This window comes from Siniperca chuatsi, linkage group LG13 (genome assembly GCF_020085105.1).
Source record: "Siniperca chuatsi isolate FFG_IHB_CAS linkage group LG13, ASM2008510v1, whole genome shotgun sequence".
Lineage (NCBI taxonomy): Eukaryota > Metazoa > Chordata > Actinopteri > Centrarchiformes > Sinipercidae > Siniperca > Siniperca chuatsi.
Genome location: NC_058054.1, coordinates 8,431,764 through 8,459,436, shown reverse-complemented (window position 1 = coordinate 8,459,436; position 27,673 = coordinate 8,431,764). Strand labels below are relative to the sequence as shown.

At 39.7% G+C, this 27,673-nt stretch overlaps 2 protein-coding genes across 3 annotated transcripts in view; both read right to left on the bottom strand.

The window, feature by feature from the left end:
• Positions 1-17,443, bottom strand: part of LOC122886377 (retinal-specific phospholipid-transporting ATPase ABCA4-like) — a 65,566-nt gene extending 48,123 nt beyond the window's left edge. For both annotated transcript variants that reach the window (XM_044218469.1, XM_044218470.1), the window contains exons 1-12: positions 16,591-17,443; positions 15,227-15,339; positions 14,950-15,043; positions 14,610-14,751; positions 14,202-14,341; positions 13,229-13,356; positions 12,806-13,003; positions 7,859-7,948; positions 3,780-4,017; positions 2,942-3,081; positions 2,062-2,178; positions 1,099-1,296 (exon numbers count right to left, since the gene is read on the bottom strand). In XM_044218469.1, coding sequence (XP_044074404.1) covers positions 1,099-1,296; positions 2,062-2,178; positions 2,942-3,081; positions 3,780-4,017; positions 7,859-7,948; positions 12,806-13,003; positions 13,229-13,356; positions 14,202-14,341; positions 14,610-14,751; positions 14,950-15,043; positions 15,227-15,292 — 1,551 coding nt within the window. In that variant the 5' untranslated portion in view covers positions 15,293-15,339; positions 16,591-17,443. The remainder of the gene's footprint in view (positions 1-1,098; positions 1,297-2,061; positions 2,179-2,941; positions 3,082-3,779; positions 4,018-7,858; positions 7,949-12,805; positions 13,004-13,228; positions 13,357-14,201; positions 14,342-14,609; positions 14,752-14,949; positions 15,044-15,226; positions 15,340-16,590) is intronic.
• Positions 17,444-18,141: 698 nt separating this feature from the next.
• LOC122886378 (rho GTPase-activating protein 29-like) overlaps positions 18,142-27,673 on the bottom strand; it is a 31,326-nt gene continuing 21,794 nt past the window's right edge. Inside the window, 11 exon segments of the mRNA XM_044218471.1 lie at positions 18,142-19,029; positions 19,031-20,061; positions 20,892-21,192; positions 21,789-22,021; positions 22,269-22,406; positions 22,597-22,785; positions 23,114-23,277; positions 24,186-24,284; positions 24,694-24,828; positions 25,439-25,611; positions 26,880-27,067. Coding sequence (XP_044074406.1) covers positions 18,903-19,029; positions 19,031-20,061; positions 20,892-21,192; positions 21,789-22,021; positions 22,269-22,406; positions 22,597-22,785; positions 23,114-23,277; positions 24,186-24,284; positions 24,694-24,828; positions 25,439-25,611; positions 26,880-27,067 — 2,778 coding nt within the window. The 3' untranslated portion in view covers positions 18,142-18,902.

Sequence of the window (27,673 nt, the reverse complement as noted above, 5' to 3'; positions counted from 1 at the left end):
AGCTCACATTCTCACACACTCTCAATTTACACATGCACACACACTCACGCTCTCTTTTTCTCTCTCTCTCCATGGAACATGTGTAATTGCCATGTGAAACTCCCACCCTACACACACACACACGCACACACACAAACACGCTGCTCTCTAACCCCCCACACCCCTGTGTACACCGTGTCTAATGTCTCCATTCACATTACTGTACAATAGCCTGAGACCGCTCAAAGACAGACAAGAGACCACTTCCCATTCATCTTTACGGGACCATACATTCACAACACAATAATGTTCACTCAGAGATGAGCTGAGAAGAAAGACCCTCACTGATACATATGTTCCAATGGGATTTCAGTGTGAGAAACATACCCCTGACAGAGTGAGAGGACCTAATGCTAACTGCAGCAGCTATCCTATGGCCCAATGATAGCTGACAGCTATATCTAATTGGCTAAACCACCTGGGTTTGTTTGTGGGGCTCAGAAGGGTCTCGATGCTGAACTTGGAGACAAAGGACAGATTGAGATGCCTGCACTGATAGGGCTCTCTGCAAAACCGCAACCCCTGCCCCCTTTAAATAAGATGAGGGAGGAGAGAGGGAAGGCGTGAAGGATGGATAGAGTGATTTGCCCTCTTTTATTTCGCCGGCGCAAGGGTCTGTTTCAATGCAGGGCCATACACTTAAACAGCATTGAGCTCATAGGGGGGTGACTCACTCCCACCTACTCTCCACTTTATCACTGGCTCCACAATGGAAGCAAAGGAGGGGGGTGACAGCAGGCTTGTTCTCCCCACCTTTCAGCCTACTGGACGGGAGAGCGGCTCTATAGCCGTGCTAAGTGGCCTACTCCGTTTCAAAAGGGCCTAGCTGCAATCTCCTGGGAGCAGGCGTGGAAGACTGATGCACCTGTCTGGAGAACCGAGAGTTGGTCTTACAAAAAGGCTGAACACCTAGTCCTGGGAATTTGCAACATTTAGCAAATAGTGACTGCGGTAAAGAAGAAAAAACAGAGTGAAGAATAGGCATATTCCTCATCAATAGGGGAAAAATAGAGTGACTAAATAGTTAGACAGACAGACAGACTAATTTGTGTTTCTTACCTCTCCATACTGGTTGAACATGCGTATGATCTGGTCGGTGATGTTAAAAATGTTCCTCCAGTCAAAGTTGGGCATGCCCGCCTCCCTCTGTTCTTCTGGACCGTTGTACAGGAAGTTAAGAATGTCTTTGGTAGTAACGTCTGTGTCTTCCAGACTGTCGTCCATGAAGCTCATTACTGTTGGGTTTCTCAGGGTGTCCTGCATGGATTGAGACAGAATTATAGTTGCTGTATGTAATATAAATGAATTACATATGCAAGAAGACATGCAATTTAGTTGGCTGCATATTATATTAAGGAATACAAAAAATGCCCTTAAATCATCATGTCGACAAACATGGTTCAAGTCATAACTATAATTTATTTTCACCAAATGTAATGATATTTCAAAATGTCAAATCTCATGTCTGAGAGGAATATTGCAAGTTCAAGCTGAATGCCAATTGACTGGAAGCTGCTGTTGGCAAACTCTCCATCCTGATCGGATGACTCACCGGACATGGTAAGTGCAACCAGCCTAGCTGGTTAGTTTGTCTGCAGTCTTTAGAAACACTGCACCAGACAAGATTCTTCTGTTTTGGGCTTGGGCAGGGTGTCAAATTTTTCAAGCAAAAGCCTCAAAAGGATGTGAAGTCATTCTTTTTAAAGTCAAATTCAAGCTGCAAGTTTATCAAATTTGTGGCTTGAATTTGACTTAAATCCATCTCATGGATTGGTATCCATACTTCTGCTGACTATTGGTTGCTTCTAACACTGTATATGTTGTATTTAAGGAGTATTCTACTATTGTACTATGTTCTTTTGAATTTGAGCACAATACTAAATTTCAAATACTTTCAAATGTACTGATGGTGGAACTTTTGTTGGATATGTATAGTGCATCAATATTCAATGAAAATTAGTATTTGCAGGTGTGCACTAAATTGTGTACAAGTATGACTGCATCTGTGTGCTGTATTCATACCCTGATCATGTTCATCTGGACACTGTTTTGAAAGAAAGCCCAGAGTTGAGGTCCCAACTCCTTCCAGGCCTTGGCCATGTTTTGCAACCTCTCCAACTCCTCAAAAGTTGTGTTGGCCTGCATCACACACACACACACACACACACACACACACACACACACACACACACACACAAACACCAATAAACACTATATCAAATCAATGCAGATTTTTGTAGAACACCAGCAGTGAAGAAGCACAATCAACATACAGTATAACTCTGTTGACGTGTGCTAATATCATTAATATCAACTGATTCTGATTCTCTTGTTTTATTTAGGAAAGTGATTATTTTACGCAAGCTCTTTCTATTGTATAAAAATAGTGTCAGACAGTTAACAGCAGTGAGATCCCTGAAACCTGAAAATGTCATTTATCTAAGCTCTAAACTGCAATACTCTTCAAACAACATAGGTAATAAACAAATGGACAGTCACATTAGGTAATTTTCTTTTCCGCAGCAGGTTGCTGAATTATCATTAATAACACTCCTCTTGAAATTGAGATCTGTTTTGCATCAGGACCACTGAATGAGATGTGACAGACTGAAAAACATTCTGTTTTTCCTTTCATTGCTGCACCCTCACATTCGATTTATTGTTTAATTCACCCCTCCTCTTCCTTTCCCTCACACAGGCAGTAGATTGACCCCCTATCCCTCCGCCCTCCTTTGCTTCGGTAGTCAGCTCATTCCTAAGTAGGGTGGGAGTTTGGACGCATATAAACAGATACTGAGAGTGGTGAAAGGAATGGAGAAGGAGAGGAAAAAGTGAGTAGAGAGACAGAGAGAGAGAGAGAGAGGGAGAGGTGAGAGGTCGGTCTGGAGGTGGTCTCTCTTACGCTCTTTAATATCTTGCGGACCGCAGGGGATTCGGGGGTGTACAGGATCTTTCCCATCAGCAGGGGCTTGACTGAATTCCACACAATTTTTGTGACAGGGTTGGACTCCAGGGTCTGCATCAGGGCGTTGCAGAAGGGAGCTAAGTGTAATAAGAATTGCAAAACCAGTGAGTTTAAAGAAGAAGAAAATAGAGACCTGGGTACAACTGAGATGCTATCAATTAAGTTATAACAGTCATGTATACTATGCAATGTTTACTCAACAGCTTTATGGTGGAGATTTCTGGACTCTTAAACTCAAAACTACTAAACAGGTCTTGAGCATAAAGTGCTGAAAACATGAGAAAATTAAATATTAAAAGATGGTCAGTATGCATACAACATTTGATTGATATTTGATTGTTTCATAATGCAATGCACAGTTCAGTTTAACAATAAAACATAATAAATCATTGGATTTTAAATAGGGGTTTGTGCTGGTCAGACTATAAAACCCAAATGGGCTTATGAAGATGTTCACCCAAAAGAGAAGAAATAAAACAATGGCTAAACTAAACATTTGATTTGAAAAAACAATGAAATCATTATAAAGACATTAGCATAACATAGAGACAACTTAATAACCAATAATTATTTGTACTGACAATTACAATAATATGAGATACATATATAAATATGAATGTATCTCATATCCTTATGGTAAAAGGGAAAGTACATTAACTGTATATTAACTGCAAAAACAGTACACTACAAATTATACTGTAGCTACAGTATGCACTATAGATATAATCTGTACTATAGAATTGAGACTTTTACAGTTCAACAACTCTTCACTTACTGGCAGAGTCGTCATAGACATAGTTGTGGCTCTTGGTGCCATTGACCCCCAGGAACACCTTGTAGTTGTTGTCCTCATACCAGTTGAAGGACAGGACCCTGGAGCCACCTCCCTCTGGATACCCACAGAAGAGGCTCGACAGGCTGGACATCAGTTGGGTGAATGAGGAGGGACCCCCGGCTTGAAACAGAGAGGAAACCGCCTTCAGGAGCTCCTGAGAGCTCTCCCGCTCCATTAGCTGTAAAAGTCATACAGAGGGCCAGTTGAAAGAGATTCTCTCAGTGGTCAACGTACTTGTTAACTTGATAAAACTTTAAAACCTACATTAGATAGATTAGTCCACTGTCCATAACAACTTACAGTATTTCTGTTCAGGTGTGCCTACCTTCTACCTTCACCTTTTCTATGTCTGTCAGGCAGCTGACATATATTTGAATATTGAGTTTAAATACATGGGAAGTACAAATTCAACACAGAAAGCATCAGGGCTGAAATTCAAAGACAGGACCTTCTCACATCGAGGGTACAGTGCTAACACTGAGCCACAATCCAGACTTCTATATTAAATTAATAGTACTAAGAGTCTACATCCATGTTAGCAGCCCTGTGAGGCTGTACTTAGACACAGCAGTGCTTTGAGCTAAATGCTAATATCAGCGTGCTAACATGTTAACAATGACATGTTACCATGCTGATGTTTAGCAAATACAATGTTTAACATGTTGACCATCTTAGCTTAGCTGTTATGATGCTAAAATCAGCTAATTAGTATTAAACACAAACCACAATTGAGGCTATTCTCATGAATTTTGTGAGGTTTTTTGCAAGTATTTGGTTATAAACCAAAGTACTGGCCAAAGAAAATGTCAACCTGTTGGTGGCAGGAAAAGTGAGAGGATCACTAAAGTTATTAGGAGTCATCCTCCGAGGAACCTGAATGACTTTACCAAATTTCATGGCAATCCATCCAGTAACTGCTGAGATATTTCAGTCTGGACCAAAGTGGTGGACCAGCTGACAGACCGACATGCCACTAGCATGGCTAAAAACAACCATTTAAATGTGTAATTCTTGAGATCATCATATCAGATGTCCAAAACAATTTCACAAAAATGTCATTGTACAAATATTTTTACTCAACACATTGTAAAATACATTGAAGTGTGAGCATGGAGCACCATGATTCAACAGAGACACAAAGATGCTTTTACGGTTTGTGCTCTCGTCATTTAAGTAGCAAGCTGACCTCTGGGCCAACATTCCAAAAGCTTGTTGTACAGTAGTTTACAAAAAAGATGATAAATGTCATCTTAAAGCCAGGCAGCATCAGATCAGATACAGACATTTTTTGAAATAGTTGCTGGTGTTTACAAGATATGAGATGAATGGGTGTAGTTATACATAACTATACTCTAGAAAGAGTTTCAGAAAGTGTAGATGTTGTGTAGTATTTAAAATGTCATCTTATTTATATCTAATCCTGTGATAGAAAAAGTCCCTGCTCTTTTATTAACTGTCATGATGTGGTAACACCAAAAACACCAGGCGCTATCACACTTTAAACTACAATTCATTTATTTAAAAAAAAAGATTTCACCCAAGTCTGATTAACAGTACATACACCCACACCAGCTAGGTTACATGCCCCCCTCAGAGGTACTCAGACTAGTTGTCACCCTAACTTTCATATTCTTTAAATCATGTCTGGTCATCAGTGTTGCCAACCAGGACCAAATGTCATCCTACCTCCAACAGGATGAACGAATGTTGAGTATTGATATAACGTGTAAATAGTTTGCTTTGAGCTATTTGACCTTTTGTCAGATAATTATTTACAAGGCAGGGATATTTATGTCCTTCATAGTCATTCATACTGTGTGAATTGCATAACATAAATGATCACTAGAAAACAATAGTTTGAAAGATAAGCAGACATGTTGGATGGACGCCTCTCCTCACATGATGTGGATAGTTGGAGGGTGGAACAAATATCCTCCTATTGATAGAACAAAAATAGCTTCATCCAAGCGCATTTCTCCCCCGGTACGGATCATTTCCTTTCTAAAGAAATAGGGAAGAGGCTGCCTATAATTTGAGTTTTATATTGGAGTCGTTTTGTTGGTGAGGACACTAACACATTTCTCCAAAGATATAATCAGATAATAATGAAATCAACCTAAAATGTCCTAAAATCTGAGAAATTACTGTTTCAAATCTGTAGATGATGTCATAAGGGATCAGATTTTAGGTGGAGTTGAGTATTTCCAGGAATATTTGTTCATAAGCCTTCATTTTTATTAGCATAGCTCTATAATCCCCTTACAGTATTAAACGTAGACTATATTGCAACACTGATAATCAAACAGGTTTAATAGGTCAGTGAAGAAAATGACTCATTGCTTTTCTATGTCCCCCACTCAGAGCAAACTTTTGCGTGTGAACATGCATACACACACATGCTAAAACACACCCCTGATTATTATACTTATTTAGCTCTCTCTCTTTTCTTCCCTTTTCTTATTTATCATTTCAGACAAACACACACTCACTAAATTGAAAGGACGGAGAGGTGGGTAATGAGAGCATTTGGCTCGCCTCTGTCACCACAGTGATACGAACGTCCCACCTACAGGATGTGTCACCTCATAGGAATGTCTCTCTCCCCCTCGACCCCCCACCCCTCACTCTCCCACAGCCTGGCTAAGGTGATGATGGGATACACTACCCCCTGGTACATACAGTGAACGTGCCGAAACACACAACACAATCCCAGTCATTCTGTCTGTCTTTGTCTGTCTTTGTGTGTGTGTGTGTGTGTGTGTGTGTGTCTATACCAGTTGGTAGAGATGCCATTCATAAATGCACAAACCAAGATCAATGAAAAAAAGTGTTCAGACAAGCCATTTCAAATTATGTTAATATACTATAGTTCTATTCTATTATGTTATATAATATTACTTTTCCATTTCTATTCTATTCCATATTCTACTGTTTCTATTTCGTTTGTTGGTTTTATTTATTTTTTATTTATGATGTAAATATATCAGAAAATAGGGGGTGCACGGTGGCAGAGCGGCTACAGCTCCTGCCTCCCAATAAGGAGATCGTGGGTTCGTGGGTTCGATTCCCGGACCGGACCAACATCACACAATCTCTCTGGGTGGAGTCTGCATGTCCTCCCCGTGTTACCGTGGGTTCTCTCCGGGTTCTCCGGCTTCCTCCCACCGTCCAAAGACATGCATGTGTAGGTTAAGTGAATGGTTGTCTGTCCTTGTCTGTGTCTGTGTTCGCCCTGCGACGAGTTGGCCACTGTCCAGGGTGTGCCCTGCCTAAGGCCCGAAGTCACTGGGATAGGCTCCAGTCACCCGCGACCCCCTAACGGGGACCAAGCGGTAGAAAATGGATGGATGGATATATCAGAAAATAATGAAAGATGGACCATCATCATCATCTCCTAAAGCCATGGTGAGGTGATGTCTTCAAATTCCTTGTTTTGTCCAACCAGCAGCCCAAAACCCCAAGATATTCAGTTTACCATCACATGAGACAAAAAGTGCAGCAAATCCTCACAAATGGACCAAAAAAAACCCCATCTACAATTATATTCTATTATATTCTATCCTGTTCTATTCTATTGCTCTACAATATCTATTCAAATTCTCTACAATGTCTATTAATTAACTATTCAATTCTAATATGTATTTCAAATGTATGTATGAGGTGATAAAGACACATGCACAACTACACATGCACATGCGAGTGAGATGCAACCTGTATGTGTATGCACACATACACACACACAATCATGCATAGACAAACACACACCCTCACATATATATGACGTGAGCCTACAAAGACATATCAGCGCTTGTATAGTTCACATGTAGGTTGTTAACACACACATTGTTGAGCCCATCACTCGGCCTCCACTGTGAGCGATTCTCAAACAGGGAGCAGCGGAAGAGGCGAGTTTCCTGCAGGGCTAAAAATACTGGTGCCTCTGATCCTGCAGGACCGAAGAGAAGAAGAAAGGAGAGGAGCAGGGGTGGAAAAGGATTGATGGACTTCGGGTCACTTACAACTTGGATCTTCTCCGACGCCGCCTTAAGAACCCGACCCCAGAAGTGCAGGTCAATCCCCTCGGAGCTGCTGTCCATGACCTGAGGCATCTGGGGAGACAAAGTCACAAGATGCTCAGTTAAGATCAGTCAAGTGAACAATATTCATATTCAAAATATGGTTGTGCCTAGCTGAAGCATCATCATCTCAGCTGTGCATTTATTATGTACTTCGCACAGGTCGGAAAATCCAGAATTCCGGATTAATCTGGAAAAATCACATCCCTGATTGCTTATTTCTTACATACCTGCTGCATTTGTTTCTACAGTGATGTTTGAGGTGGTTGTTATGTTTTGTTGTATGTTTAGTCGTGGCACACTATTCACTTTATTTACAACGGGTTCGCGCATGCACAACAAATTAATTTTGCCATAGCCACCGGTGTTACAATTGACCTACAATATCTCGCAATGTTAACAAAAGTGAAAAATAATTTGTGCATGCGCCCCGTGATTCGGATCTGCTCTAAAATGTAATGGGTTCGTTCTTGGCCGATGCTACACCCTTCCACCAAGTTTCATGAAAATCAGGCCAGTAGTTTTTCCGTAATCCTGCTGACAGAAAAACAAACAGCCCTGAAAACATAACCTCCTTGGTGGAGGTAATAAGAGATTAAACACAGTTTGCTCTTTGTTCTTTTGTATGATATGATCATCAGTGCTCTTTTTAAGTCATGTCCCGTGATGACCTCAAAAAGATAAACACATTCATATCTAGCAAGAAACCTTTAAAAAGCAACCATAAAGTGCTTCCAAGAAATGTTTGTTACTAAGAGGAAACCATTTTTTGGCACAGTTTCTTTACCCAGACTTTACAGGCAGTGCAACCAGCAACCTGCTGGGGAAAACCACATCACACTATCCATTTGGCCTTCTTGTTTTTGTCACTCAATTTGGGTCTCGTCTGTATTCATGGAAGAACCGAACCTGTGTCAAACTGTGTCAATATGGAAACTCACTAACATTATTGCCCTAAACTTTCTTCAATGACTTCTTGAGAAACCATTAGCAGTAGGTGTTAGAAAATGCCTGGTCAGGGCAGAGTGCTGAGGGCTACGGAAACCCCGAATGTAAAGACAAACACACGCACATGTGATATCCTTCCTCTGGCATTCCTCACTCTCGCATTTCAATGAACGAAGGAAGGAGGGAGACGGTGAGGGGTAAAGACAGAAAGCGAGGAAATAGGAAGGGAGGCTGTTGAGAGGTGGATGGGAGAAGGGAGTCAGGAGCATAATGAGGGGAGGTCAGAGAGGTAATGGGCTTTAAACTTACTAGAGCTAATGGGTTAAACGCAGAGATCACCACTAAGATGCTGCTAATACAAACTAAAGAGTATATATACTTCGTATCAGTCAAAACAACTGATATTTTTTTCTGCTATTGACTGAAAATGTTACCAGTATATACATTTGCATAGTAAACAAAAGAGGTGAAATAACAATAATTCAATTCAATTAAACAATATTACAAACTACAGCATCAAAAACACCTCAAAGTTGAATCCTGCACCCACATGAGTCGCTACTATACTGGAAAATAATCTCAGACAAGAGGATTTTGTTAGAAATCATGTACTATACTGTATATGCTAAAATATTACCAAAAAGAGAAGAGAAATAAATAAAAATACAAAATAAATAAATTAAATAATTTTATAGTCAAGCTAATAAAATTATCAACCTGTGGATTTGGTTGATCATAGTCATTTAGTCCATCAATCCAACATCCATTATATCTATCAAGGCTGCTCTTTTATGTTTATAACTCCTACAGCTGCTCAAGTCAGTTTATCCTTCAGTTCTATTTGATTATGGGTCACATATCCAAACATCCACTCCAGCTTCTCAAATATTCAGATTCCTAATCTTTGTTCTGTTCTCAACAAATAAGTAATACAAGACACTGCAACCCTGTCATGCTCCTCACTGTTTCAGTCCTACAGTCAGGTTTTCTAGCAACCAGATAACCAGGTGTGCCGGCAGTTATGTAGACTGGAGTCTTTAGACTGGCACATGTTGGTAATGTATTTATACAAGATGCAGCATCACGTCTTACAGAATACCTCACAGGCTGTAGGCGGGGTCTAGCTAAGCCCATTAGAGAAACAGGCCAAGAGGGATAATGCCATGCCAACACCCTGAACCAGTCACCTGACTCACTCAGGCTGAACCCAAACACACAGATAGAAGAAACTGGAGGGTGTCAGGAGAAAAAGGTTTAAATATAGTACAGTTTGTTGATGTATCTGCTTTCTTTTAATGCTATTTTTATTATCTTTATTCTTCATATATATATATATATATATATATATATATATATATATATATATATATATATATTCAAATAAATCACAAATAAAATGGCTTTTTCTTTCATTAAAAGAATGATTATTTCCATAAATACATGTGTAAAACAGTTTGAAAACAGAGCCCATGGTTCAATTCTAAACCCCAAATAATGTCAATGACTGAGGGAAACCGGTCTGGCAGAGTTACCTGCAAGCTAGAATCTGTCACTAGGCCTCACATGCAGTCCTGGCATCACCACCAGCTCAACATGAGAACAATGAGCCATCTGACACCATGCCACAATTCACAGCAAAAATGAGCACAAAGCAGCACCAGCACATTTGCAATCACGAGGAAGCACATCTTATCTCAATCCAGAATGTTAGCTAGAGCTGTTAGGGTTATCCTGCAGAAACAATATCACAGTATCGAACTTCACTAATGCAACTATTTTGCTGTTGTGAAAATGTCCAGTTAGGTATGACCACTGGGGGAAAACTGTTCTATGAAGGTGAGTGGGGCATCCCTTCCCTTCCATTAGCAACATCTGATAAGTTCCCTTTTAAAGTGGCCATATTATGCTTTTTTATTATGCTTGGCTTTTCCCTTTCCTTTATTGTGTGATATATTTATATATATATACATCTTTTTTGTGCATGTAATAGGTTTGCAAAGTGAAAAAACCCAAAGTCCACCCCAAAGGGAGTTACCATCTCCCACAGAAAACACTGCTCCTTAACTGACTGAAAACAGCTCAATTGCAGTCCAGCCTTTACTTCCGTAACATATCTACATCACTATGTAACATGCGTCATAATGCACAAATTGAGCAGTTTCACAGTACACCTAAATATAAAATTAAAATAACATTAGATACCCCCCAGGCAGTTAATGGGTATAAAGTTGTTACTGTGGTGTAGAGACACTGCACAGTTAAAACGTTACCTATGAAAGATTAGTTACAAATTAATAACTTTCCACTCTGAAACTTCTTGCTCCAGTCTAAGTTGTGAAACTGGTTCCAGTCATACGGCTGAACCCAAACCATAGTTACCGGCTGAAGCAGCTTTGTTTTGGATCACACTACCATGATTGTCAGAACCCGTCTTACTCTACTTCTGATTGGCTAGTAGTCCTTACCTAGGTACTGCGCATGTGTAACTCCCAACAAAGATCGAATAAAAGTAAGATACCTCACTCTGTAGCTAAAACGGAGCATTCAAGACGCAGGGTGAAAAGAGGTGCTGCAACAATGTGCAGTATGAGAAAAAATATGGTGTTTTTTGAAAATTAAACCATGTCAGCCTATTCTGGTACAACCCCAAAATAAAACTGAATATGAAAATAAGCATAATATGACCACTTTAAATTTGCAACTATTAAAGAGTCAAAGCCGACAGAATTAACAGGCTGATTGCACTGGACAAAACTTTAATACTTCAAATTTAACCATCCATCTGCATTCTCTCTGCAAATATTTGACAGCAAAATTTGCCTGGTGACACAGTGAATGTGTGTCCTTAAAGGATAAGTCTGCTGATATTTCATAGTTTTCTTACAGTCAAGAAACTCCACAAAAAAGACCAAAACCAAAACCTACTAACAAGTATTATGTATCCAAAGCCTGATATATCTTGTGGCTCTGTGCCATAGAGCTCCATTGTTGTCCAAAACTATTAAAAACACATCAGTGAGCCAAGCTGTTGCACTGAGTAACATGTTCCTTCATTACCATGAACACACACACTGTAGTTTGCTTTGACTCAATCCCACATACACCGTCCTGCTGCTGTAAATACTCACTAGACCACCAAATGTGTATTAATTCTCCATTGAAAATAGTCCCCAGCAAATGCACTATTTACTCCTGTTAAAGTAATGTTTGCTAAATACTAAAGTACCTTTTTTTTTAAATGAAATTATATATTTGTGAGGTGTTTTTAAAAGCCAATGGGCTTGGAGCTGAGTGCTACAGACAGGGTAGGGAAGTGAGAAAGTATTAAGAGACGGACTAACATATTGTTGGTTTTGGTCTTTTTATGGGATTGTTGACAATAAGAAATATAGAAAAAACATCATTATCCTTTAAGATGGTTTGATGGAAAAAGAATGAGTCTGGAACCACATGCATCCCTGGTGGCTGGCTGGCTGGCCCCTACCACAACCTTAAAGCTGAATAGCCTTTTAATATAAATAAAATACCTGCCACGTAATTGTCATTTCTGTGAAATTAGTGAATTTACTTTAAACAAATGAGACAAGAAGATAGTCTCTATGGCCTTCACTGCCAGGACAGGAAGAGGAACATCACTTTTCCAACCAACAGCCTTCAGAGGATCTCTCAGTGGAAATAAAACAAATTTCCAAATAACAATGTCAGTGACCATAACCAAGCAAAAGAGAAAAGGAGGAAAAACAAGGAGGAAAGGATGTACTTTACAACAGGAAGCAATGAAGGTCATCAGAATAATAGAATAATATAGGAAAGTTTGAGAAACACTGACATTTATAATATGAATATAATATGAATGACTACTGTACCACTGTTTATTTATTAATCTGACAGTGACATACTGACATTCAAAATATTTGGTCAAAGCACTTTCAAACAACTCACCAGTTTGAAGATTTTGAAGAAGTCCAGATTAGCATAGAGGACGTCCTCTATCTTCTGCAGCCTTTGCTGGCTAAGGGCGCACATGGCGTTGCGGACCCCGTGGAGCCCCATGCGACTGGGGAAGATGATGAAGCGCTCCAGCAGGGCCTGGCTGCAGGCTATGTCTTTCAGCTGCAAGTCTGGGATACCAAAGGCAAACTGGAGAATTTGAAAACGAAAGAAAAAGGTGGAATGCTGGGTTTATTGTGGGATATGTCTCAAAGAATCATTGAATATCATTACAGTGGCCTTTTAACATTAATTTCAAACCAGAGAAAAATATGTAAATATATGGTAATTCTTCTATATTGTTTGGAAATAAGCCAAGAAGACATAATATCAGTCTAGGCTGCAACTTTTCCCACTCGTCCCTCCAAGCTGCACCTGTTCTAGTCGTATTTTTGCATTGACGAGCTGGTAGACTATAGAGTCCGAGAGGCCGCAGTCTCTTAAAAGGAAGGCCGTGAGAACCTCGTCATCCTTCAGGATATCATCTATCTTTAGCCCACGGCCTAGATGAAAAACCAAGAGCAGAGATAGTGAAAGGTTAGAACCACTAAAGACAATTTTGACCAGACCAGCATTGGACTTCACAGAGGAAATGATTCATGGCAAGACAGATTGGCAGGGATTTAGTGTTTCAGGGACACTCCAGTGAGCAAGAGGATGTGTGTTAATACGCATATGCATGCCAACAGGTTAAGTTAATTTCCACTGAAGTAATATTAAGAATAACCTTTTTATGTGCGCCTTCAGGCCCAGTCAAGCACAATCCTGTGCATATGAATGACCACAATAATGTGAATTTTACCAGGGAATAAGAGGTCTAACAGAATAAGTGTAAGTGTAAGGGAAAAGGAAGTTATACACCACTATCCTGGATACATCTCTGTGTAGCTGTCATATGCTTTTATAATATGGACAAGTGGTTACCCAAACAATTATAAAAAATTATTAAGTTTACATCCACCAGTTGTAAATGCAAAATCTGACATCTCAAATGATGGTGAAAGATTACTGCCTGTGTAAAGAAACCAATTTAGCAAAATGGTGAATAAAAAAGAACCACTGAAAGTCAGACAGGATTTTTAAAACAAAAGAGAAAGTGAGAAGGTGCTATGACGGACACAATACACGAAACACAAACAGAAAGATGATGTGCAGACAACAGGAAAAAGGTCACATCTTTACATCTTGGCCAGAAAGCTACAAGATAACATACATACAAAGATAGCTGACTTGTCTCAACAGTCTTTTTCTCTTCTGATTACAGAGTTGGGAAAAAAGGCTTTTACTAACCATTTTACTCTCAGGGGAAGTACTATTGTCTGAACCATTTCTCACATTTACCCTTTACCTGACAGCATAGATGGGTTGTTGCGTAACGTGTCCATGAAGTTTGAGAAAGACGACATTTCATGCCAAAGACGGCCAAACTGCTGGACCTCCGTCTCATTGAGCAGAAGCTCCTGGACATCAACATAGAACCGTGCCAATCTAGAACAAGCCAAAACATACAGTATATAAGTCTCATTTATTATCTATTCTAAATATAGAATCTTATATTGTGTTACCTAATTTTATATAACCATATCATATCATCTGTAATCAGCACTATAGTGAAACAGGGTTGTTGGGGTTTTTTTTTAAAGATTTAAATGTCTAATGATTTTTAAACATATTTAAGTAAATTAAATGACAGTTTTATGATGTTTCTGCTACAGTGGAAGTTTACAAGGTTTGAGAGTGCTATGATTAGGCTTACACTGAGTTGTTATAGTTAGAGACAATGCCTGGAGACTCTCCTCTGGTTGGATATCTGAAGCATGGGTTGTTGGCGTTGCAGAAGATGCCCTGGATCCAGGGCAGAATCCCTGCTGAAGGCATGGCCTTGTTGGGGAAATGACCTGAAGAAACAGACGACACATTTGAGGACATGTGAAGGCTTTTGAAGTGATTTTAAAAGAGTTGCCAAAGGGGTTAACATGTTATTCTCTCTATGAAAAGAACTCATCAGATTCTAGGAGGCACTTTTACATTACTTCACAGAATTTCAAAACAGAGATTACTAAAATAGCTTGTTAATTGAAGAGGTTTTTTCATACATTCATGTTGTTGGTACAGTGGATTGGCCTTCCTCAGCCACACCAGACCAATGAATAACAACACCGGCCAGAGGATCTCAACCAGGAAGCGGACCTGGACAGAAATAAGTGAAGTGGAAGTTATACACAAGAAGAAACATTAGAACACCTGTACAATCTAATCTAATACAACCAGTCTGAAGATGATCAAATTCATCTTATGATGGGACTCTATCAGGGAGGTGTTGAAAGCTGTAGTTTGTGGTGTTATTGTACTGGATTGCATTATGCTGAATACCTTCTGTCTCTTGCGGAGAGTCCAGTTTTTCCACAGTAACAGGCGGATTTGAGAGCATGTCTTCATTGCTCTGCAGTTTTACCCCTGGAAGAGGTCATCAGACTGTGACAAACCTGAAGATACACAACTCCATCAGTGATGACACTCAGTTGTTCACTTCTCACAAAGACATTGGACAATCTAGACATTATTGAGCCTAGCGGTCAGAAAGACCCAGTTCTTGGGTCTGATCATGAGAACACTAGTCTTGTCTTGGATTGAAGTTGATTTTTGTGTTTGACTTGAATTTTGCATTATTTTCTAAAACATTTTAATATATATTTTACTCCACATGGTCAACCTGTTGTTTTGGTCTATTTTCAGTCTCCAAAAAACTTGCTGTGCTTTTATGAAAAATGTAATGGTATTTCTACAGATCAATCCATTGATCTATGGAAATGTCATTAAAACTATTATTAAGACATGCAGACATTTATTATTGGATTTGGATTTGTTTAAGGTGGTCTTGACTACAACCTTGGAAAGACCATCCTTCAAACCACTTCTTGGAAAGCATACACCCTGCTGAAGTTCTCCTGAGCAAAAAACTACCAGCTTTAAGGTTTATTGTGCATGCATGTTGGCAAAAGGAGGGAATTTCTCTACAGGAAAATACAAGTTGGTATTACATTATTAAAATGACTAAAACGTATAGTCCAACACCATCATTAACATATTAACATGAGTTGGTATGTGTATGCGCGTGAAACAGTGCATCTACTACATAGATAAATGCAATTTGTACCTACTCTATCATACAGACTTGTTCCAAAAGACAAATTAATTTTGTGTTTGACTTGACATAAATCAATCACATAAACAGGTTATGTGCAGATGACCGCAGAGAATGTCGAACATGAAGAGTAATTTGTTCAGAGTGACATGTCCAATAGATTACCGCAGGCTGACTGGATGCAGGAACATAAACATAAACACACAGAAAAACAAGAGGACAAAGACTAAAACAGGAGAGTAAAGGCTATCATTGTGTCAGACTTCTCTGAAATCACCTGATTACTCAAACAGTAATTACACATGACAGGAGTTCCTTGCACAAGATTGACAGAAACCTGTAGAAATATTTTGGCAAACATGTCTCATTGTTGAAAAACTGCTGCATGTTTAAGTAACTGATACAAGAAGCCATGACGGTAAAAAAATTTTAAAAAACATCCACTAGGATCTGTTTTTACAGCATTAGATTATGTTAGAATCTAGGCATTAGAAAAACGAAAACAGTAATTAGCAACCATATACCTGTCAGCTCTTACACGATCTTACAGCACATCCTATTTTGTCAACAAAAGAACAAAACTGATCCTTACCTCTTATGGAATGATATAAAAGTCATACGACATCTAGAGAATCAGGTCCACAAACAAGCTGAAGTAATGGAAAACATTAAGCAAGCTCCGTATGACTCCAAGCTGCCCACTCTCTCTCCTCTGCCTGCAGGTCAGCAGCACTCCTAATCTGATTGCTCTAATCTCCCAGCTCAACATGGGCAGGCAGAAAAAAGACAACAGTCATCCATTTTGAGGCAGAATTAGGGGGATATGTGCTGGAGAGGACAGGAGGGATACTGGTGGAGAGAAAGACTGTCCTGTGGTGGTGGTGGGGGGTTACAGGTTTGATCACAATAGAAGCCTAAATGTTTGTCAAACTGTCCATGAGTAAAATTTACCTGCACAGTTCTTGTCTGTCTTTCAGCTAAACACCTAAATCAGAGTTTTGACTTAGTTACATAGGAGCTTACCAGACTCAGAGATAAGACCTTTGTTGTCGTTTTTGTGTTGCACACGTCTGAAATGACTCACTCCTCTGAGCAGCTCGACAAGGTGGAGCAGGTGACATGGGTAATTAGGTTGGGAGAATGTGAAGCCTTGACAGTAGCACATTTAAAACCACTTGAACCTGCTGTGAACTGTGTGTACAACAGACACAGTTTACCATTAAACTGAGGTAAATTCAAGGCTTAACACCTGTACAAATTTTGGCATCCTGGTGGCTGAGGTAGCTTGGTGTATACCATGTCACACAACTCCAATGTCTCTTTCTTTGATTTGTCAAATACAGGAAATTATAGCGAAAAATTTGACTGGATTCATGGTTTAAATACACAATAGGATGCAATGTCACATGTAGCATAAATGACACATATAAAGTAAACTTATGTCTACAGGGCTACAGAAAGACATTTCAAAAAAGTTTCAAATATAACCCTGGTTCTCTGAGGCACTGAACAGACATCGGACTAGAGCTGAAACGATTAGGTGATGGGCAGAAAATTACTGGCAGCTTTTTTGATAATCCATTGTTTGAGTAATTTTTCAAGCAAAAACTCCAAACATTCTCTGTTTTCAGATTCTTATATGTGAGATTTTCTGCTTTTCTCTGTTTAATATTATTGCATTTAATATTACTGCAATTCATTATCTTTGGGTTTGGGGCAATTGCTCAGACAAAACAAATAATATGAAGATGTCTCCTTGGGCTCTTGGATTTTGTGACTGATTTTTTCACTATTTTCTGTAATTTTATAGACTAAAAAATAATCAATGAATTGAGAAATGAATAGATAATCAAAATAATCTGTAGTTTAAGTACTAGATCTGAAACCATTCCATGGTCTCTTTCTCCAGTTTGTCCAATACAGCAAGTACAGCCACACACCTGATTGCATACATGTTTGAAATACACAATAGGCTGCAATTTAAAAAGGGACACAGGGATTTGTTGGGTATCATTAATAACACACATAAAGTAAACATACATCTACAGGGCTTAAAAAACATTTAAAAAAGTTTCAAATACAACCCTTGTTCTCTGAGGCACTGAACAGATATCTAAAAAAATACACTTGATTGGAACAGAAGTAACAGTTTAAGCTACATTTTTAATTTGCAGCAAGTACTGTTGCATGTCATTTTTCTTCTGTATAGTCACAATAATGTGATAAGACAAAATTACTGTGACAAACATGCAGTATGTATGAATGAATATAAAAAACGTAAACAGATACATAAGGTTTACATACTGAGAAAAGATGTACCAATCACAGGCTACAATGGACAAATTTAAAGGTAAAAATGTTGAACTCTAAAATTAAAAAACCTCATGTTAAAAATACCTCCATCTGTTGCTTGTGGAATAAAATACAAAATTAAGCAAACTTTAACATTAAAGGCAACATTAGAATTTGAACCTGCATTAAGTGCATTGTGTGATTACAATAAAATAACAAATAGTAACAAATCAAACATTGGACATAAACTTAACTGTTCAATTCAAACAATTCTTTACAGACAGATGTCAATTTGTGGTTGGCAAATTTTCTTTGACATAAAAATAGACAATTCATGTATTTGTTATTTAAAAACATAACACTACACATTTAATGTTGGCATCACACTTAGTATTTTGTTTTGAATGCTAGGGAGACCAACCACTGTTGACATTTTCACATGAATATGTAAAATACAATATATTAGTACTTTTAACACTTTCATGGTTTATTTTCACAGGACAACATTTTCTCCGCTCTCTCAGCTTGTATAATAAAAATGTTTTCCCCAGTATACACTATGGCACAGATACATTCATATTTACAGATATAATGTGTTTGTTTTTTTTGGCATCAGACAAAATGGGCCTCTCTGTGTTCAAGCTCCTGCAGCCGCCGAGGTCGCAGTCTTTGGTAGACGGGTTTAGACTCACTGGGGCTGAGGTCGTCAGGGCTGCTTGGGGGTGGGGACTGGGGGGGAAAGGGTAGCAGAGGTCGAGACCCCGGGGTCAATGGCGCTGTCAGTGGAGTCCTGTGTCTGGAGCCGTGTCTGTGGGGGGCTTGAAAGGACAGGGGACGGCGTGACTACCTCAGCAGGGCTGGTGGGGGCGAGCGATGAGGTGGTGGTGGTGGTGGTGGTGGTAACAGTAGTAGTCCAGTTTGGAAGCGTCCTAGCTCTGCTGTTAATAGAAACAGGAGGCTTGTAGAAAGTTCCAGGAGGAGGCTGCAGAGTTCTTGGTGCCCTGAGCGTTAGCGGAAGGTTGGGTGAGCTGCTAGACTCGCTCACTGAATTATCTGTGTCATTTTCCCTTTTAGAAGTCCAGACAAGCTTCGCTGACACTGCGTAGGGGTTGTTGGAGAATATGGTGCTCACACTACTTGTGGTAGGGACCACAGTGGTAGTGGTTACTGCTGGGCTAACAGTGACAGGTGTCGTGGCTTTTACGGGTTGTACTCCAGAGCTGGCAGATGGCAGGTTGGCCACAATCATAGCAGTCCTGGGTGTAACATCATAGTGCTTGTACTTCCTGTCCCACGTTCTCCTCTGCATTGTCTGTGTGTCAATGAAAGGAGTGATGTAGTAGGTGCTAACCCTGGATGAGCCACTTTGGCGAGCCTTTTCTGGCTCTGGTATCTCCTGTATAGTTTCAGAGACGGGGCCCCGCTCAGCAGAGCTTGTGTCAACATTAGCAGCAGTGTTCCGGTTATTCCTCTCGCTGATCTGGACGGGGGTGGGCAGGCGTTCCAGTGGCATGCTGATTGGCCGAGACACATGTCTGGTGCGCTGGGTGCGTAGTTGGACCTTTGGTGCCACAGTGGTGGTGGAGGGGATGGTGGTGCTGGGACGGCCAAACACTAAGGTTGACCTCTGGACTTCTCCGCCACTAGGTGTCTGGATCCCGTTGAGTCTGTCCAGGGCTGAGACTTCTGTTCCTGGCTGGACCTCCTGAACCTCATCCAGGATATGTGAGGATGGGATTACTGAGGAGTATCTTTTGTATACTTTGGCATTCTGGAGGGACGTAATGAACAATTGCATTACAATCTGTGCACCACATATCAATTAGTAGTCAAGTTAACTTTGCTTTGCTAACATGTGATTGTATATTATTACATAGCATAATAAGATAACTTACATTATTAATTTCATATTTCTTAAAAGAGTACTACATTTTTTTTAGCATTGCACTTCTATAACATTGTCGGACTCACAATGGACAGTTTATCAAACTCAATGCAGCAGAATCAGAGAAATCGTCTTTTTATTCTGCGCATTCTTCTTCCTTGTCAAAACCTGGCACTGACATTACCCATAATGCTACTCGACCAAGCACAATTCGGTTCAAGATTTAGATGTGTTATGATGGTACCGACTAATGTAGCCTCGAGCAGAGATGAGAAGTGGTGGGCTACGGAGGTCTGGTAAACTCACTTCTATATTGAGACATCGGTCACCACAACCGATCACTTGAGGCAATTTATCAGACAGCTCCCTCTGAAGCCACAAAAGGCTTTATACAACTTATTTCACATATGCAGTAGTTCACCTCCCAACACCTGTAATCAGACATTACAAGTAATGTCTACACTTGGTCGAGTTCCCCTTTAAAAACTGAGGATTAAATGGTGATCTAAGACAGGAACTGATTATGTCTCATTCCCTTTATAAATGTATAACTAATCAAACAAAATTGCATCCACTATAACACCAAAACGACTAGAGCAGCGAGAACAGGAAAACATCCTGTTGTTACAATTTCAGAGTGTTCGTCCATTGTTCCAAGATGGTTACCCCCACTGCAAGCCCAGTGCAGCCCAGTCAACCCTTAAATCCCTCCTCACCTCTTTGATGTCCATCAGGGAGGTGGAGTGTCTGCTGAGCCGCTGTGCCTTCTCTTGGGGGGTGAGTTTGGGGGACGCCTGGCCAGCTGTGGTGATGTCAGAGCCAGACAGAAGTGATACGTCAAAGACCGTTTGGAAGTGTCGCACCAGCAGCTCCACCATCAGGGCCTGGTAGGGGTAGTCTACCAGGGAGGACAGGGACACCTCAGCGTCTGTCTGTCTTGGCTTGACCAGTGTGGGGCCAAAGATAATGCCCAGGTTACTGGCAGTCATCTTGTTCTCCTCTGCCTGCTCAGTTACTCTGTGGTAGTAAAGAGTGATGATGAGTTTAATTTATAAAAGACATTGTTCAAGTATTTTACCTGGGTTGCAGGGAACAGTACATTGACTCAGAATCAAACAGACTGCAGACCAATAGTCTCCCCTTTATGGCCAACACTTGCCAGTGTTTCCCATGGCAAGATGTGAGTAAAGGTTTCACTGAACAAGCTTCAGTGGCAACAATCTAAATAAATGCAACCTGCCTCAAGAAGCTGCTAACAATCCAAAGCACTTTTCTGTCATGTGATGATCTTAAAGTCACTGCAATTACTCCTGCAAATACAATTGAAAAGACCAAATACTTGTCATTTCTAGGCTAGAAAAGCATACAATTTAAATATGAAAAGGACATAAGCACAGAATATTAGATTTAAAAATATTGATGCTGGTGTCAGATTTAAAAGACAACTGAACCAGGCTATTAAGTTTTATGTACTTTGTGCTACTTCCTGTGTGCTATAGGGAAGTCAATGTTTCCCATTGTGTCTTATGAGGACGTTTGTGTAGTTTTGTGCAGGGCGACAGACAGAAATGCTTACAATGGACTACCTCTGGGTGTTTGTTTACAACCCTTACCTGTTTAGGTGTGCTATAAGGTAGCGCAGAGTCCTGTAGTTGGCTGTGGGTAGCTGGTGGAGAAGGTCTCTGATCTTGAAAATGACTCTGTTGAGCTGGATGCTCAGCCCGCCTTTCTCTCCTGTCTGGGTGCTCGGAGGTTTGTCAGCCTCCTCCACGATCACTCTCTGGCATTCTTTGGCCAAGCCAATAAAGTCGTTGTAGTATCGATACAAGATCAATGGCTCTGGTAACTGTACACAGAAGGGAAAGAGTGATGTGTTTTGTGTTCTTAGCAGTGGAATTAATAGGCATTAAGGAATAACAGTAAAAGCATCTTAGACCAACTGCTTTGCTAAAATAACCCATTTCATAATAAAGAATTTAACTTGTGCAATACTACATGCCACAATATCGATTCATATTTTCAATATTTTCAATTTTTATAAGTTACTCACTAATGTTGGGTGAACTACTGTTCAGTAAGAATTTAAGACCCACCTGTCTCAGGTAGAGTTTGAGGACATTGCTGATGTCATGAGGTGAAAGGTCAGACAGCTCAACCAAGTCCTTCCCATTTTCAAACGCCTGACAGAGCTTCTCCACACGTGATTTGGCACCATTCACACGATAAATCCCCTGTGAGAAAAACAAAAAAAGTACACGGATTGGTACATTTTTACTATAACGGACAATCATGACATATCCAAGACATAACCCAAACTATCGTATTTAAAGGTAAGATAATAAAATGTCTTTAAAAAGCACCACAATCCAAGATATCAAGTGATAAAGATTAACAACTCCACTGTGTACAAAAAAAGTTTACCTTGATGTTGAGGGCTCGACTCTCAATCTCAGACGTGCACTTCTTGATGATAAAAGGGATACCATCTGGACTGTTCCTTGCTGCTTGGGCAAAATCGATACCAAACAGGTGTAGTTTGCCTTGCAGCTTTTTATGGCCACACTGGATGGCAAGCGTCTCTAGACACTTCTTATGGCAGGCCAGGGAGCACTGGCAAAGGAAAAGAGACAGAAACATTTAAATAAAGAAATATGAAATGGCCGATTGATTAATACTTAGATTAAACAATTTCTTACAAATAAAAGAACTGATTGAGTATCTTTTTTGTCTCAGGTCTTAGCACAACATTTTTCATCTTGAAATACGAGTCAGCAGCCAAATGGCAACACATAGTGGCTATGTCTGCTACATTTTCTATTTCTAATGCATCATGAAACAGCTACTCATTGTAGCTGAAAAAGTTTCATGGCCTGCTAATCTATACTGTATATAAACATGCAACACCATAATCACTAATGTAAGAGTATATGTACTGTACCTCCTCACACTCAGCTCCGTGGAAAACCACCAGACTATCACACTCTCTGCACTTAGACGGGGCTCTTAGTTTTCTCAGCTTATGCGTTTGAGCAGCTTTGGACATCTGAGCATTTCGGAAGGGACCAGGAGAACTGGCTGTCTCTGTCACCATCTCTGCCAGACCTGAAAGTCAGAGCCACTGATGAGGGAACTTACTAGACAGGTGACTTCATGCTGAGGTCTTATAAGCAGGACGACAGATGTTAGTTCAAGGCAGCAAAAACTGAACCTCTGTGAGGGCAATTACAAAAGTCTTTGCTGATGTCATGTCACTACATAGCTTGGAGTAATTTTTCTTTCCTGGTTGTTATATTAATTCAAAACCCAGATTCATAAAATTCAGAAGCGTGAAAAAAGTACAAACAAAAATTAAATTAAGATATGATAATTAAGATAAAACAAACAGAACAGTCATGGGCACTTAATCACATGACGAAACAACAGAATCCCTCTAGGCATATAAAGTTAGTTGAATGGTCATAGGATAAAATGCTGTAAGATGCTATAAAAAGGCAGAGAGCTGTTATTCTAATATTTTATGCATAAATTCACTTCCTGATCATGCAATGTAGCACACAATTACTTGTCAATTCACAGATTTTTTTTTTTTTTTTTTTTTATTAGGTCGAAGAGCAGAGCTGGTCTGCTGCTTCAATTCACAATGAGAAAATAAAAATGTATACACTGACCGGGACAGCTCAGCATAGATGCAGGAAGTGTAAGCTGAGGCCATATGCCAAAACTAACATGACCCCCATCTGTGCAGCTCCGTTCAGTGTAAAAACATTTGATGTAAGGGACATCCACCACACAGTCAGGCCCATACAAAAGCACAATGTGCAGTAGTCTCTCACTATTTCTCCCTTCCTTCTTTAACTTCCCTGTCACATAAATGGACACACTGGCTGGCTGTGTTACTGCAGACACAAGCCCAAAATTGGTATACACATAAGCATGCATATGCCTGAGGAGAAGGGGACGCATAAAACACAGTCATAAAGACAAAACATACACACACACACACATCTTACCATTGTCTGAGGGCGATGGTGGCTCTCTCTCATCCAGGTCATCAGCAGAAGACATGGTCCCAGTGGAGGGAGTCCTTGGGAGCCGTCGTTTGAAGTCACCTGCACATATGTATTTATTTATATATATATATATATATATAGGTCATCAATATGTACATAACAAATGTTCAGTGACTAATTGCAAGTAGTTTCAGCTGTAGAGGGAAGTGCTAAGCACTAAGAGATGAGTAGTACGTGGAACTGGTATACAAGGAGGAAGTTAAACTTATAATAAATAGAAATACATCATGAGCGCCTTCATCCTCTTTTAGCTTTGTTGTGAAGCTATTTTCTCATTTCTGTTTTTATCTTCTAACTATCTTCTTTGGGTGTTTTTCCAATAAGATTTCTTGATCTCATCTGCATAAATGTTTCCTTTCCATGTCCCATGTATTCTTTCATCATTTCCATGTGCAAATACCAAGATCAGTTATAACTTTAAAAAAGGTTTAATATAAAATCCTCTTACCTGGACTGGCAGTGGGGGAGTCCATGGACCTCGACTCACTGCTGCCTCCCGCACTCTCCGAGTCACTGCACATCCCGCCCTGGCTGCCCTGACTACTGGAGGCCCAGGCTCTCAGCGGGGCCTGGCTTCTCAGCGCTGCAAGAAAACATACAGACCACCAGTCACACGCACATAATAACAACAAAGAAATACAACTAAATGACAGCTTGCCATTTAGTGATATTCTTAGTATCAGTTTCAGTTATTTTCAGAGACAAGCGGTCACACACATATTCCAGACTTCCAGACGAGTAAGCAACACACAACTCAAACAGTTTTGATTTTAGTTCAGAGAAAATTTCCATGACTCAGAACCAGGGCGAGTCCCTGAAAGGCACATGTAAAGATACAAGCAAGTTTACAGGCTGTTCTGACCCACAGATAGCCTGACAGCTTCAGCTGTCGAAGCTTACGCAACAATTATTTTGGGTTTGGGAATCAGCCAGTTTATCCATGTTTTAAAAAAGCATTATGTGACATTTACTTCAAGATGTCAAAATTAACAATTATCTGTTTGCCTGTAAAAGTGCTATTTTTATCTATGACTGGCAGACGCTACACTTAAAATAGGTCACAATGTGCCTAAATAGTATGTTATCACTTTTGTAAAAGTATTCATAGTACTTGTAAATACAAAGGCCATCCTTTTTTGGCTTGTGATCATCTCTTGAGTTCACATTAGTACCCTTAATAACTGAGTGAGCACCTTGTATGTCTGTGCTGCTGTTGGACCTCCGCTCGCTTATCTTTGCAGGCCGGTGTAGGGGACTACACCGGCCTTCATCTCCGCTCAGCACATCACCGGAGGTGATGGATGCCTGTGACAGGTTGCCGTGGGAGGAATGAGTGCTGCCCACTGACCTTTTATTGAACACAAACCTGGGGAAATAAAGTCAGCATTTAAGGTTATGTCTGATGAATTTACCAGTAAGAAAGATGTCTACTGAGCCAAAGCTCAGTCTTATTATATTACACAGTGTGTATCTGTGGGGACTGGACAAGACTGTTGATCAACACCAATGACTCAACCATTACTTCCCCAGGATTTTTGGCTTTTTACTTTCTGTTTCGCTAACACCCACCACCAAGACTCAAAGCATTTTTAACTACTTGGAGAGTAATTATGAATAAGCAAGCATTACACATTTCAATCTGTTAAACCAAATTTGTATCTGACAACTGTATTATTGAGAGTACTTTAGTGCATTATATTACGTCTTCACCACACACACCTGCAGGATCTCTGCTGTATTTAGCTAGCCAAGTCATTTCATGGGAAAAAACATGCCTTGTATTAGGGTGTATGTTTCTGTCTATTACAGGCTAACCTAAGCTGTACTGGAGACCACTTAAGGTTTTTGAAATCCCAGTTGCTAACAGATGTTAATAAAAGTCATGAAGTAAAAAATTTGTTATGAGTAACTTTGTTACTGTATTGTAACTGAATTTTAAGAAATGCACATGCTATAGGCATAACTAAGAATGAAAGAGAGGATTAGGAACAGAAATTGAAATTAGCTCAGCAAGCAGACCACTACAACTTATAATGTCACGCTAAACACATTTGTAGCCTCATAATAATGGAATTATTATGAGAAACTTAGAAACTTGTCTCAAGCACAAAATTTATATTCTAAGCCACATAGGCATTTTTCAATCAATGTCAACTCATGTGATTTACGCTTTACTGTACCTAATAAAGCAAAAACAACATAATTAATCTTACCATTAACTTGGTACTAAGAAATTGAAAAAAAAAAAAAAGTTATTCAGCATTGCTTATTTTCTTAGTGATAGTGAGTGTGTATTTGTAGGAAGCTGATTCTGACACTGCTTTGACAATCTAAATAGAGCTCTAAACCTGAGCCAAACTCTCACGCTCACAATCTCCCCTGCTGCATTCTGCCTGCACCACAGATATTTCCTGAGGAAGGGCAACAAATTCAACATGCATTCTGTCTCTCCTTGATTCTTTCTCTCTCTCTCTCGCTTCCTCCTAGTCTGACTCACTGTTACCTTTGCTAAAAGAAGAACTAGGCTATGAACAACTTCTAAATGGGTAGCAGTGTCTTAAAGATATTTTGAAACACTCTAAAACTGGAGTTTAATTCAAAACGACCTTAGGGTGCATCCACAGTCCTTGGTACCTGGTATTGTCAGAGGAGATGGAGTCTGAGTGCAATCGCTCTTTAGGCAGATGTTTGGGGAGGTTCCGGACGAACTCAGCATAGCATTCACCTGGTTCATACAACTTGGCACTCTCGCTCAGAGCCTGGTAGTGGGCAGGAAGCGACACAGTCTGTGCTTGCTGCATCTGAAACCAGTTCACTGTCACCTAAAGATTGACAGATTATTTAATAAAGTTGAATGAATTGAGTGAGCAAGCAAATGACTCACTGACTGAATGAATGAAAGAATAGGCAAATGAGTACTCGAGTGATTATAAATAGATAAAAAGACATATAAACAGAAATACAGGCAGGCAAACATTCTTGCATGTACTGTAGTTTCTATTCTTCCCAATCATTATAAACAAAATGACAATTTAAATCTGAAAATATCCAAAAACTAAGCAAATAATCAAGATTGAGAACCTGACCAAGCATTCAGTGCCAACTTTCAGTATTTCAATACTCAATTCTGTGGACACAATTTGATTAACTACTCCAATCTTAACAATATGTACTCAATTCGAGCAACAGTGAATATCAAATGGCTTGTTATGTCATTATATAGCATTGGTATGATATTGTCAGCCTATAAATGCATGTAATTTAAGAAATATGTTATTATGTTAATATGTTGTAATATTATTAATATTAATAATAATATTAATAATATTTACATTTGACGCATATTCACATTATGGAAGACTTTGAGTTATAACAAAAAAGCAGTTTGTGTTTCTTAACTGATTATAATTTTAAATATAGGGCTGCTT